We start from the raw sequence: 18,960 nt of genomic DNA, 5'->3' as shown, positions 1-18,960 counted from the left end.
ATTCCTGGTCGTGAGGCCGGTTGGGAGTACTGGCACATTCTTTACAAATGACTTGATGCAGGAAACAGGAAATAACTCAATTATCTGGCAACAGCTCTGGCAGACATTTCTGCAGTAAGCATGTCAATTGCATGGCCCCTCAACTTGACAGCTGTGGCATTGCGACAAATGCACATTTCAGAGCGACCTCATTGTCCTCAGCACAAGGTGAACACGTGTCATCAGCCCCACCTGTCAAGTGGAAAAGTCAAAAATGCTCAAATTTGTGCGCAATGAGAGCTTCCTTTGTACATATGGGACATTTCTGGGATCTTTTTTCAGCTCATGAAACATGGGAACAATTCACATGGTGATATGTGTTCACTGTTGTTTAACAATTCCTGAGTACTGGCTTGCTAAATCTTCTGAACTGAAACATCTAGTATTGTACCGCCGTCAAAAGTAGAGTAATTGCTTAGTTTACTGTACATGCTGAGCTGTCAGTCAACCCAGAACTTAGTTTGACAGCTCAGCATGTACAGTAGTCAACCCAGAACATGTGTTTTATTTACCATTGCCAGGTCAGAAACACTGCTTTTCACAGCTACTCTTAATCCCAGTATGTTTGCATACTAAAGTCTGAACGAGATGCGAGTCATGTCGTCAGTAGGGCTCTAGAGTATCTGTTGGGTCGTCAGTAGGCTCTAGAGTATCTGTTGGGTCGTCAGTAGGGCTCTAGAGTATCTGTTGGGTCGTCAGTAGGGCTCTAGCTGTTGGGTCTAGGGCTCTAGAGTATCTGTTGGGTCGTCAGTAGGGCTCTAATCTGTTGGGTCAGTTCTAGATTCTGTTGAGGCGTCAATCTCATTGATTTGTGAGGCGTTGACCACCACATCTTGCCCCGATTCATCAGGAACTCATAACCAGAAGAATAAAAAAACCAGGGTCCCTTGAGAAGCAGGACTACAGGGGTCCATGTCACAGACTGAGGAACAAAACAGATGAGAACCCAAAGTTACGTACACTTTTGTACAATTGGCGACACTGATTAACAGCACAGATGGAAACTACACCTCCAGAGAGGTGCTCTGTTTACTGGACCCAATCACATTCCTTAATGTACCCCAGGATGAACACCACTGCCTCAATATTCACCTCACTACTCAAAGACAAAAGGCTCCAGAAAGGGGTTCTAATCAAACACTTTATTTCCAGATCCATAGTTTTTGAAAGACGTCTCAAGGGTTGCAGGTGTGACATCTTCTTCCATCTGTCGAGGAGCAAAGACATTTAATGAAGCCGTCAGCAAACTGACCAGCATTTAGATTAAAGGAAGACTGGCTCCCTAAAATCATGTATAGTACGCGAGTCACCTAGAACACAATTCATCACCAATAACTACAGATCTCAAGTAGCTCACCAGTTTGGAACCCCTAGTTGCAAGGGAAGACGTATTCTGTCTCAGCCTGGTCACCTGTAACCGCAAGACAGCTCCGTCTCAGTAAATGAAAACAAGTTGACCAAATGTTCCCCAGAAGAGGGGTTAGTAGAGTAACTTACTTGGCTGGTAGTAGTCATAGATCTTGACCACTGCTGGCTTTAGATTCTGTACTGGGAGCTCCTGTATGATGTCCAGGGTGATGCGGAAAGGAAGTAGTGATATCAGCTGTTGGGAGAAAAACAAACACACGGGTCATTAAATGATCAAGCAGAAGTAACTGTACATCAAAATATATTATGTTTAAATGAAGCGCCATGTGAATGGTTTCAAACCGATAGATGGTTTTCACCTCACCTCTGTCAAGTACATTAACACATGGTCATCTTTGATATCAACACGATCCACTTGACTTGAACCCCTCAGCTGTGAAGACAAGTCATTGATATTGCATGAACAAAGAACCTTCATCCTTAAACAAAGGGACACAGATGAGGCAAGACATCCACGGATAAAGGTCCCAACAACTCACCCTCCCCAAAGAGTCTGGATCTGGAGAAAACCCAGAGAGCATTTTCAAATCCACTATAATCATATTGGTGGTGAGCTCCTTTCCATGATATCTGAGAAAGATGATTGACAACGGATTTGAATAATCAAATGCTTGGATTATTTTAGCCATAAAGACCAGATAAGCATTCCGACTGATCCAAGCCGAGGTACCAACGAGAAGGTCAATAACCTATACACAGGTATAGCACTAATTCATTTGGGTCAAACCCATTCTGCAGATCACGCTCCAAGATGACACATTTAAAATAATTCATACAAATTTGTCCTTCATTCTTACAGAGACTGGAGCTTCAGCGTGACTCTGGGTCTCAAAGACTTCCTGTTGCAGTCCATCTCTGGAGTCACCTGGATACTGAGCGTTGTGCTTCTGGTAGGAGTAGGGACGTTGTAGCGGAGCACCACCTGGGATAGAGAAGAGGAAGTCAGGGAAACCATCCTGTCCGAATACAAACATTTTATGAGCCAGAAGAAACAGCTTCCCTGTAATGTGTATTAAAGTGCATCTTGCGCCACAGGACTGGAGCAGAGATGTGTATTCACTGACCTGCACTGAGGCACAAGCACTGCCCTGCACTTCAATGCTGTACTTCCCTTCTGTGTCCTGCAGCACCCTCTCCTGATACAGAAGCTTGTTGTTTTGGTTCACATGGAAGAGGCACCGGTCCCCACTGGGAGACCTTACCGTCACCGTGCTGGCTCCTCCTCTACTGAACACCCTGGTGGAGTAGAGAGCCAGGGCCTGGAGGGCCACCACCGTGTCCTAGACATGCACACCACAGGACAATCAGTTCAAAATGAAAAGAGACCATTTTAAAGGGTTGATTAATTTCCTCACATTGAACAGTTGCTAAAGTGACTAAATCCCAATTCCATCCATTAGGATGATGGTTTCTAGGCTCTATCAGTGGAAGTGAGCCTCACCAGGTTGGACATGGAGAACACATGCCCTGTGGTCTGATACGAGTCAATGTTTGTACTAGTGCACCATTTCAGACCACTGGTGTTTAGGAAGTATACCTGGGTGGAAGAGAAGCCTCCGTAGGCGTTCTGCTGCCTCACCAGCCACCTGACGATGCGGGAGGCGTAGCCCAGGTCAGAGGTCGACCGAGAAGAGGCACTGAGGGACGCCAGCAGAACGTAGGAGCTGATCTCCACCTCCAGGGAGGGTGAGGTCTCCGAGGAGGACTGGGACCAGTGCAGGAGACCCCCTGAGGGTTGAGGAGCACACTCCAGAATAAGGACTAGCTTATTCATCCTAATACAGACTACACAATACAAAGTTCTGACCGCTCCAATTCATGTCCAAAACTATTTTAGTAGGAAGAGTATTTTTGTCTTAATAATTTAAAATTCATAATTTTATTGGGCCCATCTGGAGTGCCAGATGGTCTGAGGGTTTGCGCTTTTAGGAGTACTCCATTATCCAGGCAAGACAGCGCTACCAGGATATCGCTCACCCTCTTGAAATGAGATGGTGTCGAGGTGCTGCAGAAGCCGGGCCCGTGTCTCCATGTCACCCGCCAGGGTGAAGGTGTAGGCCAGCAGAGCAGTAGCGTAGGTGTTGGACAAATCACTGGTGGAGTTCTTCAGGCAAGACAAGCTGTGGTCCACAACAGGATCCTAGAGCACAGAATGACAGCAGCACATTAAAAGCCAGCCTGGTTCCAGATCAGTTTGGACTGGGTTCCATTCAACTTGCTGTTCTGGGGCCTCAGGCAGTTCAAATTGTTGATCAGGGAACACTTTTTGCTGACGAACGGGATTGTTTGTCCTTGTACATTTTATTACATTTGTAAAGGGTATAATTTGTGTATATGCAGAGGTCCCCTGCTAAAGAGGCATGGCACTCTAAAAATAAACACCAACAGATCTGGGACCAGACAACAGCACATTTCCTTTCTCACTTTACAGTAGCATACAGAGCCTAATATCAGTAGCAACACACCTTAAGGGAACATTTTGCCATATGTTTAGTGAGAAAGTCCATATTGCAAATATACGGTCCCTTACTAGACTTCCGAAAACTTTTCTAAAATTCACGGACGGCGTCGGGCCGTGCGGCAGGGCCGGATCTACCGGGAAGTCAAACGAACTCAGACGTTCGGTTTCCGTTTTATAAAATAATCCAATTTGCATTTTTCCACTGTCCCGGTAAATCCCACAAGAGGGCATAAGCAGCAATCATATTGCAAATGTACAAAACATAACGAATCACGACGTGGCCTTCTAGACGGAAAATATTTCGGCCGAAACTTGGTGAGTGTAGGTTAGGCATAATGGGCAGTTGGCCTAGACGCCATCTTGTTCCAGGGCCTCAACGGTTTTTGAGTTGTGGCCATTTTTCTGGGAAGAAAGGTCCAAAATGAAAATAGAGCAATAATTTTTCCGCTTCACGTCAAAGTCAAGGAGCCTCTGGTGTCAATAAAAAAAAAAAAGAACCAGCCATTTATCTATCGTCATTTAAGAGAAATCGTACAATGTCAAATTGGTGATGTTTTTTTTTGTTTTAAACAGTTAACAGATCCAGTTGCAGGGTGTTCATACAAATCTTTTTAAAGTGTGCTGCGGAGCTCTGCGAGATTTGTGATTTTCTGAAATAACTCACTAAACCCTCCGTAAATAACTCAGGATTCTGTAAAGGCATACCCCAGTCAGGATATGAGTTTATTTATAGCTTCCTGTGCCAACCGGAAGTGCCTTAAATGGTGTCATATTGGCTGTTTCCAAGGGTTAAAAAGGTCAGATCTTTTCAAAACTTCATGTGTGATTAGGCAACCCCCATGAACTGGAAATCAGTCATTTTTCCCATAAAATGTAAAAGAAACTAAATCACACACAGCTTGACAGGAGGGACCCATTGGGGTGCGTAGAGACACAGTGCCTGTATTAGTTAACCTTGTTGGAACTTTAAAAGAAACGTCAGACCTAGAATTCCAAAATCTGTTCTGGACCTCAGGTCGATGGTGAGTGCGTGGTGAGTTACGTGGCTCTAGAAGGTTCTCGGACCGAGAAACAGCCTCGTACATTTGCAATGACTTCAATTCATTTTGACCATCACGAAAATGACAACATTTAGAAATGTCCCAGACTAGGTGCATTGCGACCGCCTCGGCCCATAGACGGACCCCGTAGCAAGGCATGGGGGAAAAAAAAGTGTATTTTCAGCACCAATTAGGGTCTTGCTCGGGCACCAAATGACCTATCGAGCCAAAACTTGGGATTCAGGGTTGCCTCAGCTAGGCCTACACATAACATCAGAACTGGACCCGCAGCTGGAACGCAACTACGTTTTTATTATGGTTTGAATAGAAGGCGTTGTGAATTTTGGGCCAGCTCTGTAGTATGTGATAGTTGGCTACTAAACAAAAAAGTGATATATCCAATTGACTGATGGACAGTGACTTGCTGGTGACTATTGTCCAGTTGCAATATATTTAAACAGTGAGGTACCAGAATCACTGCCCAGCCATCAATTTTGCATTCCTGCAGATTTTTATGGTCCTTCTGTAGCTGTTGGTAGAGCATGGCGCTTGTAACAGCCCCCGGGATCAGAATGTATGCACACATGACTGTAAGTTTTGGATAAAAGCCTGCAAATGGCATATATTATTATTATTATTATTTATAGCATGACAAATTCGTGATGGTAAATGCCCATTGAACCATATTGCAAATGCACAGTGAATTTGCAAAAGTGAGAAAACATAAACCAATGGACATAAAGAAAACACAACGAGCGATCAATGCCCGGCCATCCTGTGTTCATCAGGCCAGTCAATTTGGCATTTCTGCAGGATTTTTGAGCATGTCAAATTTGTTATGGCGCCAAAAATAGTGACTTTTGACTTCCTATGAAATCACATTGCAAATGGACAAAACCTATGCACAAGTAAAAATAATTTTAAAAATGACTAAAGTATGTTGATGAAATTCTTATACATGTGTAATTGACACAAATCAAAATAATTTTGAAAACAGTCCAGAAAACACTTTAAGGGGTTGCTAGGTTTTTGCATTTTTTTTTCACTTTTTAAAAATTGTGCTTTGATGTTGACTTGTGTTGCATTTGCAATATGAAAAACCACAGTGGAGCGCGCTCGCCACCTGTTGGATTTTCAAAGTGTTACACCTGGCATTTGCCATATGGCATTTGCAATCAACTTTGAACAAAACGACGCCGAATTGAGTGATATGGTTTGTCCAGTGCCAATGACTTCCCATTCATTTTTGTCCATTTCAGGGGGGTGTTCCCTTACATATCTAAGCCCATTCTTCGTTATTTCATAGGCTACTAGCAGAGAAATTACTTCACTACGTCGTAGAAGCTGTAAATGACAGTTGATGTAAGACAGATTTCATACAGGAGGCTGAATGAGTTGCCTGTAATGACGGTGTGAGAGAGAAATGAATGGTTCCATGGAGTGAAGCTACTTACCGTCACGGACATGTTGAGCTCCAGCATTGAAGCAGTGATGTAAGCCGTCAGTGTGACTTCATCCGTCACTCCACCCTAGAAAACAATGTCAAGACACTAGCCTGTTGAAATCAAACTATGGCCGGTCTGACGAAACAGACAACCAGTTTATTAGCAATACAAATACCTTCATTCGGTTGTTCAAGAGCTTCCCTAAAGTTCTGAAACAGCCATGTTGGCCTTGTTGACGTTCCAACCAAGTCTTGGATTGCTCCATCGTTGCCGGGTCAACATAGATGAAAGACTGGGCTTTGCCAAAGGATCTCAAGACAAAAGCAGTCAGCCTGAAGAAATAAGTGGATTCATTTAAAAGCCCTGACATCACACGTCAGCTGTCCTATCCATTGTCTCCATGCCAGAGATGCCATTTGATTGGTCAATATGTCATTGAAACTACCAGTAGGTTAAAAACAAGCCACGTACTCACCAGGTGTTCCCCAAGCCTTGTCCAAACGTGCTGTACGCACCGTCGGCATTCTTGTAGTTCAGCTGCCTTTGGTAACCTGCCGATGGGTTATCATCATCAACGGTGACCAAGCGTCACCGTTCTATTCCCAGAGTTGTGCCCCAAATGGCTCCCCAACCCTGTTCATGGAGAGCTACCCTCCAACCAAGTTGGAATTAACCCCATTCAACCGGCTAATTATTAGAAGGGGAGCGAGATTAGGGTTGGAGTGAAAACCTACATACAGGACAGTAACAAGGTTGGCGAGTCCTGCCCTATGGAAGGAATCGGGTGCTTTGAGACAGTGTCAATATTCTACCATCAAATGACTTCAGTAGAAAACCATGTGTTGGGTCAGTGATGTTAAGACATTGATATCATCTGTTATGAAGCTCCGCCGTCACCATGACAGCAGGGTACACCGTGGAGAAACACTAAAATAAAAAAACAAAATCCTCTAATTGGACAAATCCAGCCCGGTTTGTGGATTTGGCATCTAATAGACAGATTTTAAGGGACTCTCCTACCACTAGTGAGGAACTTGGTGGCCTTTTCTAGGATGGCTGGCGTGAGCTGCTCTGTGTTCCTCAGGTACTCCAGGATGTAGATATTGGGGAGAGCAGGGCCATATTCTGCTCCCCACACCCATACGGCATCTGCAACAGTCCATCCAGGTTGTTGAGGGCCCGACCCAGGATGTCCCCTACAGAGAAACAAGGGACTTCCGTTACAGCAAACAGCAGCATCGTCACTGGAGAAGGGTCGTCTTCCCACCACTACACAATGGTTTATTTTACCCAGAACTGAGAGGGAAATCCTAGCAGAGCCAGCCACCACATTCTGGGGAAGTTGCAGTTCCACCTCCTCCGTCAGAGCTTCTCCTGTGGACACAAAGAGGAGCTGAATGAAGATGATCACGTCAACCACCGTGAACATTCAACGTTGATTCATTACTGACCAGTAGGACACAGCAACCAGTTGTAGGTGTGGCTCTTCTCTGTTCCCTCAGCCTGGAGGAGGAGAGGGATTCATTTCAGAGGCAGTATCTGTGCTACCTAACGTTAGTTCTCCCACAGCAGTAGACTACATACCTTCACCAGCAGGCTCCGTGTGACTGTGTCAACGCGTCCTCTCTCCGGTACGTTCACAACCCCATTGTCACACGCAGTCTGGGACTGGACAGCCTCCGCACTAACAGACACGTTCAAAACCCCTACACACAGTACAGGTTACACAACATCCAATACGGTGACAGTACACAACTCAGGTATTCTGCCGTTTGAACAGATGAAGACTAACCCAGGACAGAGGGGGCCATTGTCCAACTGAAGGTCTTTCGTCCATTGGCACACAAGCACGAGGAGTCCTGGACATCACGCAAGGGTGTGAGAGTGTAGTCTGAGGAAAGAGCTGGAGTCACAGAAACCTGCCAAAGAGGAACACGGCGTAAGATAACAATACAACTCAAGAAACCATCCTGGTGCAGTGTCGTACCATGATGCACTTGGAGAGGTAGTTAAACACAGTGGCCTTCAGCTCAAAGTGCTCTCCCCGGATGACTGAGTAGGGCAGGGTGAGCTCCAGGAAGAAGGGCTGGAAGACCGTGAGCTCCACCAGAGGAGCCAGACCGAAGCCACTGGGGGCCAGGCAGAAGACCTCAGTCTCCCAGGTGGTGATGGTGTCTGGGACTGTCAGGGGGACATCTAGAGATCCAGACTCCCTGGAATACAGAGGTCAGAGTTCAAACAGAAAGCCACCAAGTGAGCAATAGAGAAGGACTAATTGCAACACAGTTTGTTGTTACAAATGCATTTAAGCTTTATCTAACCAGGGACACCCATTGAGGTCAAAGGGTCTTTCCTCAGTTTACAGAGGTTCAGGTTCCTAATCTACACCACTACTGTTTGGATATGAGGCAAGAGCTAAGAGGGCTTTCACCAGAGGTCGGCCTCACTCCGCAGAGCACTTACCCAACTTCCACAAGGTCCCAAATCCATGTCTCAGGGAAGAATGTACGGACCGTCTGTATGGGTGGCGGAGGTGGAGCGGCAAGTCCACCAGCCACAGCCATTTCAAGTCTAGGACCCGCTGATCCAGGCCTAGCCATTGGGCTGTAAGCTACTACCGACACAAAACATGGCCATTAGTGTCAAGTTAAAAATAGACTGAATGCTGCTGGGCTCAGTGAGTGCATGCAGTGTTTAGACCAGTTTAACCAGGCTTTGTTATTCTAGCAAAAGGTCATCCATAACCCAAGATTCATTAGACTTGGCAATGAGAATAAGGGTTGGTCAGGACATCTCACCATAGGAGCGATAGTACTGGTTCCCCTGGTAACTGAGGCAGGAAGGTACTCTTATATCCAGGTTAGTCGCTAGCTTCAATCCCAGTGTCTAGAAAAAGCAGAACCAATTTAGTAATAAAAGTCTGTTTGTCATTCTATTAAGTTTAACAGTGTAAGATTAACACATTGTAACAGTATGGTGACTGATTCATCAAGTTGAGAAAACAGGGCAGAAATATTTACCTGAAAAACTGCATAAGGATCGTTTGTCTGCTCAGACGGTCCATATGGGTGTGGTATTATGGATCTCCTTGGTCTAACGCGTAAACACGCTACCGGATCTTCAAGCTCGTAGGGAATATAGGTCGTCTCCTTGACCGGTAACAAATCAAATATCTGGAAAGGGACAACAGGGAGGTGTGAAATTACCAAACAGAACAGACCGAAACGACTACTTGGGGAAACACTCCATTTTGTTGTCCATTGCTAAAACGTTTAGAAAGTTGTCCCATCAACAAGGAGGTGCTTTCCAGTTACTGAGAGACAATAGAAAGTGGGCCTCAAGCCAGAGAATGAGTCCCATCACATTTGATAAAAGCTCCCAACAGTGAACAGATCCACTCCATGTCTGCTGTAGTCACTGGTTGTAATTCCCAGCACCACCAAAACAGTAGGTACGGTGGTACCACCGCTGTTCACTTCAGTGAGCCGTGTTACCTTGTCAGCATCCAGCCTCTTCCCTGGCTCCATGACGCCAACACTCTGGTCAACAGCACCGAGGCCACAGAGGGAACCGGGCCGGGCCGAGAGATGCAGGGTGTTCTCCTCCCCTGGGACAGCGTTGGAGGGAGAGAACTCCACCGACACCTGGCAGACACAGATACCATTACTCCAGGTATGATACAGTCTGCATGGAAATACTGGACACCTTTCATAAAGGGACAACAATGTTTGTGATATACAGTTACTGGGGATATGCCAGACTCCTCCACACACCTTGTTCCTGAAGCATTTCTCAGTGGGGAAGTTCATGCTGTGGGCGATGACAGTCTCACTGGGTAGCATACTGTACACCAGGAGCTGAACCACCGGCGCCATCTCTGGGACCACTGCCAACGTCAAGGTGACGTCACCCTCAGCTACTGCAACGCAAGAGCAGGTCACTCATTAAGCACCTTCCAGAATGTTCAGAATCACTTAATGAAACTCACTCACCAGGACTGTCCTGCTGCACAGTAACATTGATGTGTCCATGCTGAACTATGACCCCTCTGGACAAGGCCTGGAGGGAAAGGAAACAGTTCTCAGCAACAGAGTGGAGACGTTGCAACCTGGACTCACGGGGTAGACGTAACACGGTTAACAAATCCAGACTCCAATTAGCATGATACGTTAGCACCTATTCATTTGTGGATGCCCATCATCCATTTTCTATAGGTTATGAATTTGATAAATGTATATTACGAATTCCAATTTTTAACATGCGCAAGGTTGGGTTACGGTGGTTGATTAGGACTATTGGTGTAGTTTAGGAACATCCTTCCTATGAAAGTGTGTCAAAAGGAGTGCAAATAGGAAATATGGTGCTATTTGAGAGGCACCATGGGTTTGCAGGTTGTTCCTGGTTCTACTCACCAGGTAGAGGACAGCCACAGAGCCCTTTGGGACAGTCTCCCCTACGATGGCATAGCGGATGGTGATCGACACCGCCTGCCCACACGCCAGTGGTTTCTCCACCTTCTGAATAGCCAGGGAGCTGGACGGTTTAATGTCAGCGGGCTGGATCAGCGAGAGTAGGTGTTGCCCTCTGTTGAAATAGGGGACCCTGTATCCTGGGTACTCCACTTGTGGGGTGTCGCTCACCTGGAAAGGAACAGTAACTAAAGGCCCAATCCTAAATCAACCCCTAGAACCCGTCCTATATACAGTGGGGATCTGAGGGGATGACAGGAAGCAATATGGTAACAGATCCACCTTACTTCCACCTAGCCTGTTAAGGTCATGACCTCTGGGCATCGTTTCCCCAACAGTCCTGGGGACCCCAAGCGGTGCACGTTTCGGTTGCCCCGTCACAGGAATGTCATAATTCCTATATGCGTTCATTAATTAAATGCACTCTGTTTAAGAATTTGTAAGATTCTTATTTGTATAAAAGACCAGTCTTATCAAAATTAGATGATAGTATTTATTCTCGGAGCTCACTGCCATGAAACCACAAACAGTTTATATACTAAATATGTAGGTTATAAAATGTCTTTCCTCCTATGACCAGGAAAGAACAGGTTCAAAAGTTGATTCCAACCCACTAGCTCACTCACTTATCCAGATTAACTTCTGGAATCTTCACCTTCATCCATCACCATTTAGAAGACTTTTCCATTATCTGGAACTCTCCATCTTATCTAAACATCCCAGAGCTAAGTTGAGTCGGTTCAACCGTAGGTTAACGACCCTTTTTGCTTGCTTAAAAAGCCACAATCCTTCCTTATGAATTGACATTATTAATTAGATATACTCTTTATTATAAGTTTAATTAGTTATAGTTCTATTTAAAACGTAGATATTGTTTAGTCCCAGACACTGGCATAGAGTATAAAGTCTCTCAAACCTAGAAGGAATCATACTTACTACGAGGTTAATATTCTCTTTGGGCAGACTGGTTGTGTTGACGGAGAACCTGGCAATACCACGACTGTCCGTGGTTAGGTTCTGTAGTCGTAGATATGAGGACCAGCCTTTCTCCTCGAACAGGTAGACTAACATGTCAGAGATGGGTGTGTTGTTATATCCAACAGCATTTATCTGAAGAAAAAGGGGGGTGTTGTATGAATGAAGTGACACTGTGACAGGTTAAAGGACATATTCATAGCCTGTTATACATTGAAAAGTATTAGTAAGTTCATAGTATGTGAGGATCTTAAAACATCTAAGGTCAAAAAGATGCATTCAGTATTAGTTGATAGAGATTGATAACATTCATATAATTGTGTTAAAGTTCAAATCTGTCAAAGGGTACGAATTGTGAGAGTAATGTATAAACGTTATATTGATTACTTTATTTTGTGGTGCCTAAAAGTGTTAATCTGTGATCTACGAAATGCTCTTAAGCTAATGAGCCGGAGATCGATTGCTCTGGTCTCCATATTCCTGGGGAAATTCGCGGTCTTTTCTCATTGAACTAAATGTTGACTTGAGAATACAACACCGTATCACTCTCGTGATTATTTCTCCCCTGTTTTCAGGTACTTTATTGATGATAAAAATTGTAATTTAAATGTTATAACTAGCGAACATGTCAAGAGTGTTTAAGGTGTGTTTTAGTAACGTCTTGAGGAAGTTAGAGTTAAGTTTGAAGAGATTAATATTAGCCCTGCTCGGTTGAAGTGAAGAATAGCGTCGTACTGAGAGTAGCTGCCATTTTATGTCGATTGTGAATGAACATGCGTGTTGTTAATAAGATATTTTGCTGTGTTATTTGTATAATGGGTTTTTCTGTTATGTAATGTGTTACTTTTGTGAAATGATTGAACTAAATGTTGACTTGAGAATACAACACCGTATCACTCTCGTGATTATTTCTCCCCTGTTTTCAGGGGCGTAACACCACATACTGGTAGTTCAGGAAGCAGGACAAACCAAGCATCCACAATGCAACAGGAACACCATTTGGACTTACCTTGCCTTCGATAATTGATCCATGCTCATAGATTTGGGGCGTGTCAACAAATGTGAATTCTCCAATCACATAGGACAGTTCTACATTTTTTTCCTCAGACAGTGTAATACCTGTCAAATGAAAACAAATATAGTTTTATTTCACAATACAGAAACAGCTTCCATTAAAACAGCATTACACAACACCCTGCTGCAGCACCAACGGTCAAAAAGCCCTTTCTTACAAAACCTTGAGCCAACGCAGAGTAACCCAAACTCAGTTCTGGGACCCCCCCTGGGTGCACCTTGTAGTTTCTTGCCCTGGCACTCCAGCAGATTCAAATCAAAACTACATTACGAGATGGTTATTTCAGTCAGCTGTGTAGCGCTCGGGCAAAAACCAAAACTCAGGGGGAACCCCAGGACAGTTAGGGAACCTGATCTAATTAAACAGGCAACAGTTACGTCGCCATCAGCTGAAGTGAAATGAAGGGTTTGTATTGAGTCAACAACATGATGCATCTCATAATGATTGTGATGAGGACTTGCCTGTCCCCTCCTCCTGTACTTCTGCATGGAAACTAAACACGTCTCCAAGCAATTTCTCTCCTGCATTCTTTGTGAAAAGTGCCATGTTGAAGACACAAGAAGCACAGCCAGTATGGTCCATCTAGGAAAAGCAAGCAGAACCACACATAAAAACACATTTAAATCCCATTCAAAATGTAACATGTTGGTAAAAACAGCACTACTCGTTTTAGGAAAGCATACAGACCTCTATTGACTCTTTGTGGCATGGAGGTGTGTAATCAGGAACTCCTTGTGGATTTCGCTCATCAATTGTTATTGGTATCACTGCATTGTCCACCAAAGGTCGGCACAACTTGACCCCTGCTTTACCAGGTACAGGCTGCCCATACGTGTATCTGATTTCAATTCACAACAAGACAAGTGTCAACTTCCTACATCCAGTTACCATATTAAAAACATAAGACCTAAAGGCTTGAAGTCAGGCGTTTAACACGGTCAATGAATCTGGACCTGTATTCATAGAGCCTCAGAACGGGATCAGTTTTAACTATAGATCATAATGAACAAGGTCACATGTCAGGCTGGGACCTGATCCTAGAACTGCCATCCTAATTTGAGATGCTTTATGACCGAAGAACCAGCTGTTCATGTAAATGCCACTAACAAATCTCAGGGATCCTAGCAGCAGTTTAAGACTTGCGCAGTAGCACTATAGGTCTTCAATTAGCATGGGTCATTAATGCAGACCACATGCATATTTAAGGACTTTTAGATTTAAATAAGTGTATTTGAGTATCCTCAAATGCATACATTTCCAAGTGTATTATCAAATGAAGCTACAGTACTAGCAGAGGCTGCTGCCTACAGACTTGACATCATTGGAATACTAGTCACTAGTAATGCTTACATACCTTGCATTACTCATCTCATATGTTTATATTGTATTCTATACCTCTGACATTGATCACCTATATCACTGTAAATAAAAAATACTTCTAATAGTAATTCAACCCAGGTCTGCCTTCACGTAATGAGATAATTAATGACGTGTAGTGGAGTTACACATCACCTTGTAACTACAGTACATTGCAAATCACCAATAGTGTTTACTCACTCTGCACACACTTTCACTTCATACTCTTCTTGAACAACACTGATCTTGTCAGTGAGGTTCATTTTGATCTCAAACTTGGGCAAAACTACAGATAAAAAGAACAGCAGTCAACTCCACAACGTTCCAGGATTGTGATGCATTGATGCAACATTACCGAGCATGAAAGAGAAACTCAACCTACCATACTGTTCTACCTTGAAGTTGTGGTAGATTTTCTCTTCACCAATCCACACTACAATGGTATAGGATCCTACAGGTGCTTCAGAGTTCAGGGGGTGAGAAAGCTGCAGAATGTTGCCACTGGATGTAGTGTTAACCCACTGTCCAATCCGGTTGTGATTAACATCCTGTTGGTTCATAGGAAGGGGCATGTTCAGCAGGACACGACGTTGTGGAAAGTTCACAACGGTATACAGGACAAGGAGTCAGTTCTATCTGCAACATTCATCTACTGAAGAGGGCCCAGATTACACACAACGCTGATTGGAAGTATCTTCTACAGTAGGTGGATATGAGGACCTAGCTAGCAGGGGGAGTCATAATGCTGCAGTCTTTACACAGACAGTCAACATAAAGTTACACCAACAAGGATCTTACCTCAAGTTCCACAATGTTGTACTGTGAAGGGCAAAGACAAGAGATGGAGTCATGTTTCATTAAGAACTCCAATGCCAAAACAGAGCATAGCCGTCTACAGCTACTAGACAGGTGATTGGCTTGGTCACTTAACGTAAACATCACATGTAGCATTTGCAATTCAATCTCGGGAAAAGATGATCCCATACATTCCAATCTGACCTATATGAAAGGAAGCCTCATGTCCTGGCTGGTTGATTGCTGTACATAATACCAGACTGCTATGTCCATCACAGTAGTGTGACACTTCTGCATCGTGGATTGAAATAGTAGAGACTGAACTAAAATACTATTGTCAAACGTATATTTTCAACTCACCAGCTGATTGACGGGGCTAAAATGGGTATCCAAGGTGACGACTCTAAAAAGCACTGTAAACAGCCAACGACAAACACAATGAGAATATTAGAAGCAGAATTTCAGGCAACTTTCTCAATTCCAAGGATTCCCAGAAATACTGGTTGAGGATTTCCAGCCTGATTCCAGTGTACATATCCTGATTGAACCCAGGGGGATTTACTGCATCTGCACCACATTCCTGAACAACGAGGCTCTTCAGATGTCTACCGTTTCTCTCTACAATCCTCATAAGCCACGCATGACGTTAGAACAGACTGGGGAAGAGCATTGCCAGCAATGATGGTGTTCTTTTCTACACAATTATTGCCTAATGCATTTCAAACAATACTTCCTTCAGATTTCAGTCCGACAGTACTTCATTGTAATACTGTTATGGCCTCAAATAAACAAAGGGAGCACGGTGGGGTCGTGGATAACTGTTGATGTCAAAGTGGGGTCAGGGGCCCAAAAAGGTCAAAGCCCCGGAGTAAACCATTACAGAACATTGGCCCGTTTCTTAGCAACCAGACTAAAGGTGTACCGGCTCTAACATTACCCGTTTGTCCTGGGTTGTAGATTGGTTTGTCCGTTTGGATGAACGTCATGGGGCTGTAGGGTTTGATCATGACCCTTCTCTCCTCTGTTGATAGGAATGTTTCTCCTCGAACCTCCACCTTAAAGTTCTGCACTTCGTCGCTCTTCACACTAGGCGCCTGTCAGGGACGGAAACGGGGCAACGCCGGTGAACAAACGGACCGATAACATAGGACATTCAAATGTGGTGCCGTGTGGCCCAGTTGGTAAGAGCCACTAGCCACTTCAAGGTAGAGCGGTTAACTCCTGCAGGGATCCCATTATGCATTCAGCCTACTGGAAGTTACATATAGAAATGGTCTCAATAGTATATACTAGCATTCAATCAAAACCTGGTACAAATTGGAAGAAAAGTTCTAGTAGGCCACCACTGACATTTGCCATAAAACAAGCTGGCATTGCACAAAGAACCTAAGCGATGCATCAAAGCTGAGCAGTACAGTCCACTCTTAATGGAATGGTTCTGAAAGTCCACCAGTGCTGGGCTGACCTGAAACTGGAAACAGAGGTGAAACTCTTGGTCAGAACTCTGGTGGAGAAGTCTCTTGTTCTGCCCGTCGGCCATCAGAGATACGGTCATGACCAGGGTCTCGTTGGGCTGCAGAAGGCTGGCACAAAGCTTGGCCTCTGAGCCTGCCTGGATCACTGCAGGAACGGCTACCATGTAAACCCTACAGAGAACACACCCGGCAACAGGAAAATCAGTACATCTCTAAACCCAAAGCCAGTTGAAATATACAAGAGGGGATAAAGATCTGCAGAAAGGATAGGTGAAAAATTGCTCTGACAAGTCTGATCACTAAATTCTAACTGCAGATGGACTTACGGTCTTGGAGTCTCTTGACAGACACAACGCCAGTGAATGCAGGCAAAGAGTATCCATCTCCAAACCTGAAGCCCAGGAAGAACCATGACTAAAGGAGAAAAATAAACCACCAAGTCTGTTATGACCCAGTATTCCTACTGCACAGTATACAGGTTGTGTCTAGATGGGATCCAGATTGTCAATTGACTTCACCTATAAGGTTAGAGCTTCCACAGCAGGTTAGGAGATATAGGTTAAGGGTTGGCTAATAAAATACAATTCTACAGAAGGGGGTGAGAGACCAAACAATTGAATTTAAAATTCTTTCCTGGGCACTGCAAACCATGCACTCCATATCAGAAGCATCGACCCACTGACATACCACGAGACAGGGAGAAGCTTCCCCAAACAGGTCTCAGACCATTTTGTACGCAAAACCAAGTATGATATATTAATTACATTTTATATGTATTACATTCGTGGATGTCCATCCATTTCATATGATGTTAAAAATAGACATCTTACAAATTCCAATTTGTTGTGGCCAACATGAACTAGGTAGCTAACATTAGGAGTAAAGGTGGTTAGCATGTTGGCTAACCTTAACCCTTTTAGCTAACTAGATGATGAAGTTGCTTATTACCCAAAATGTTATACGGCAGTTTTACTACACCCACCCCTCCACCCTTTTGGTTATTGTAGCTGTCAGTCTTCTGTAAAAATACCAAACTTAACATTTCATACAGATTTCAGCCTGTCAGATTTACTATGTTACATATAGTTCATGAGACCAGGCTACAGACACAGGTCGGTAAAAAAGGCTCAATTGCATGTAGGTTACTGTTTTACTTCTAAACAGAGTTACAATATATCGGGCGAGAAACTGGGCACCAAACACAGATTGCAAAAGTGTAACGTGCACTAGGAGACAGTATTATGTTGCTAAACCCTTTTGGATTGCATTTGGTATATCCTGTAAAAGACCAGATGCAAGTAACATTTAAAAACTATTGTTTTGGGTATATGATTGCAACACAAGTTGCTAGAACACCTGTGCACTAGGCATACTCACCGCAGCGGGTTGTTTGTGGACTCAGTCGAAAGTAAACATCCCCCGTCGGTCATGTCCCTATAAATATCCTTAGTTCCGGACTTTTTCCCCTTCTAATTACTAAGCGCTCGCACCTGCTGGATATTCAGGGAGTTCGATTAGACTGAACGTCCATTTCAAATGCTCGATCATATTGTCAACAAGGCAGCATGTTGATTACCTCAACTAACATGTGGACTCGGTACCGGTGCCCCCTGTATATAGCCTCGTTATTGTTATTCTTATTGTGTTACTGTTTATTTTAGTCCACTTGGTCAATATTTTCCTCTTCTTGAACTGCACTGTTGGTTAAGGGCTTGTAAGTAAGCATTTCACGGAAAAGTCTACACTTGTATCGGCGCATATGACAAATAACATTTGATTTGACCTACATCGCTTTGTTTTGAGATGGCTTTAAAGGGGCACCTGGCTCATGCTCCAGAGGCATCCCGGACAATCCTTCCATCGGGGTAACGCAGGACAGATAATTGAATCCCCTCCTATCACAGCCATTAAACTCTGTAACTGTTTTAAAGTCACCATTGGCCTCATGGTAAAATCCCTGAGCAGTTTCCTTCCTCTCTGGCAACTGAGTTGGGAAGGACGCCTGTATCTTTGTAGTGACTGGGTGTATCGACACACCATCCAAAGTGTAATTAATAACTTAATGTTGAAAGAGATATTCAATATCGGCTTTTTATTTTTACCCATCTACCAACTCATCTGCTCTACTTTGTGAGACATTGGAAAAGCTTCCTCGTTTTTGTGGTTGAATCTGTGTTTGAAATTCACTGCTCGACTGAGGGACCTTACAGATAATTCTATGTGTGTTGTACAGAGATGAGGTAGTCGTTACTGCACATGATGATGATGATGAGGTAGTCGTTACTGTCTTCTTTCCTACCCCCCTCCAGACCAAGGTGAAGTACCTGAAGCAGACGTCAGTGATGCTCCAGAGGGAGTTTAGAGGGAACATCCTGTCACGAGAATTATGTTCTCAATGTTCA

General features: G+C 44.1%; 1 protein-coding gene across 1 annotated transcript; it reads right to left on the bottom strand.

Annotated features, from left to right (window-relative positions):
• Positions 1-1,166: 1,166 nt before the first annotated feature.
• LOC127927529 (alpha-2-macroglobulin-like) lies at positions 1,167-18,018 on the bottom strand. The gene is given in 38 exon segments (XM_052513995.1): positions 1,167-1,246; positions 1,397-1,450; positions 1,537-1,642; positions 1,772-1,840; positions 1,947-2,037; positions 2,265-2,389; positions 2,532-2,747; positions 3,005-3,195; positions 3,445-3,607; positions 6,423-6,497; positions 6,589-6,745; positions 6,889-6,964; positions 7,434-7,523; positions 7,526-7,609; positions 7,704-7,787; positions 7,865-7,916; positions 7,998-8,119; positions 8,206-8,332; positions 8,401-8,626; positions 8,877-9,027; positions 9,212-9,299; positions 9,434-9,586; positions 9,908-10,057; positions 10,187-10,332; positions 10,406-10,472; positions 10,826-11,053; positions 11,819-11,992; positions 12,867-12,976; positions 13,394-13,514; positions 13,620-13,770; positions 14,490-14,574; positions 14,671-14,836; positions 15,087-15,107; positions 15,444-15,496; positions 16,021-16,177; positions 16,549-16,729; positions 16,885-16,972; positions 17,936-18,018. Coding segments are annotated over 36 exon segments (4,383 nt in total). The 5' UTR covers positions 16,971-16,972; positions 17,936-18,018; the 3' UTR covers positions 1,167-1,246; positions 1,397-1,409.
• Positions 18,019-18,960: the final 942 nt, after the last annotated feature.

This window comes from Oncorhynchus keta, unplaced genomic scaffold (assembly GCF_023373465.1).
Source record: "Oncorhynchus keta strain PuntledgeMale-10-30-2019 unplaced genomic scaffold, Oket_V2 Un_scaffold_1494_pilon_pilon, whole genome shotgun sequence".
Taxonomy (NCBI): Eukaryota; Metazoa; Chordata; class Actinopteri; order Salmoniformes; family Salmonidae; genus Oncorhynchus; species Oncorhynchus keta.
Note: the sequence above shows the minus strand (reverse complement) of the source record. Positions and strands in the feature narration are given on the sequence as shown.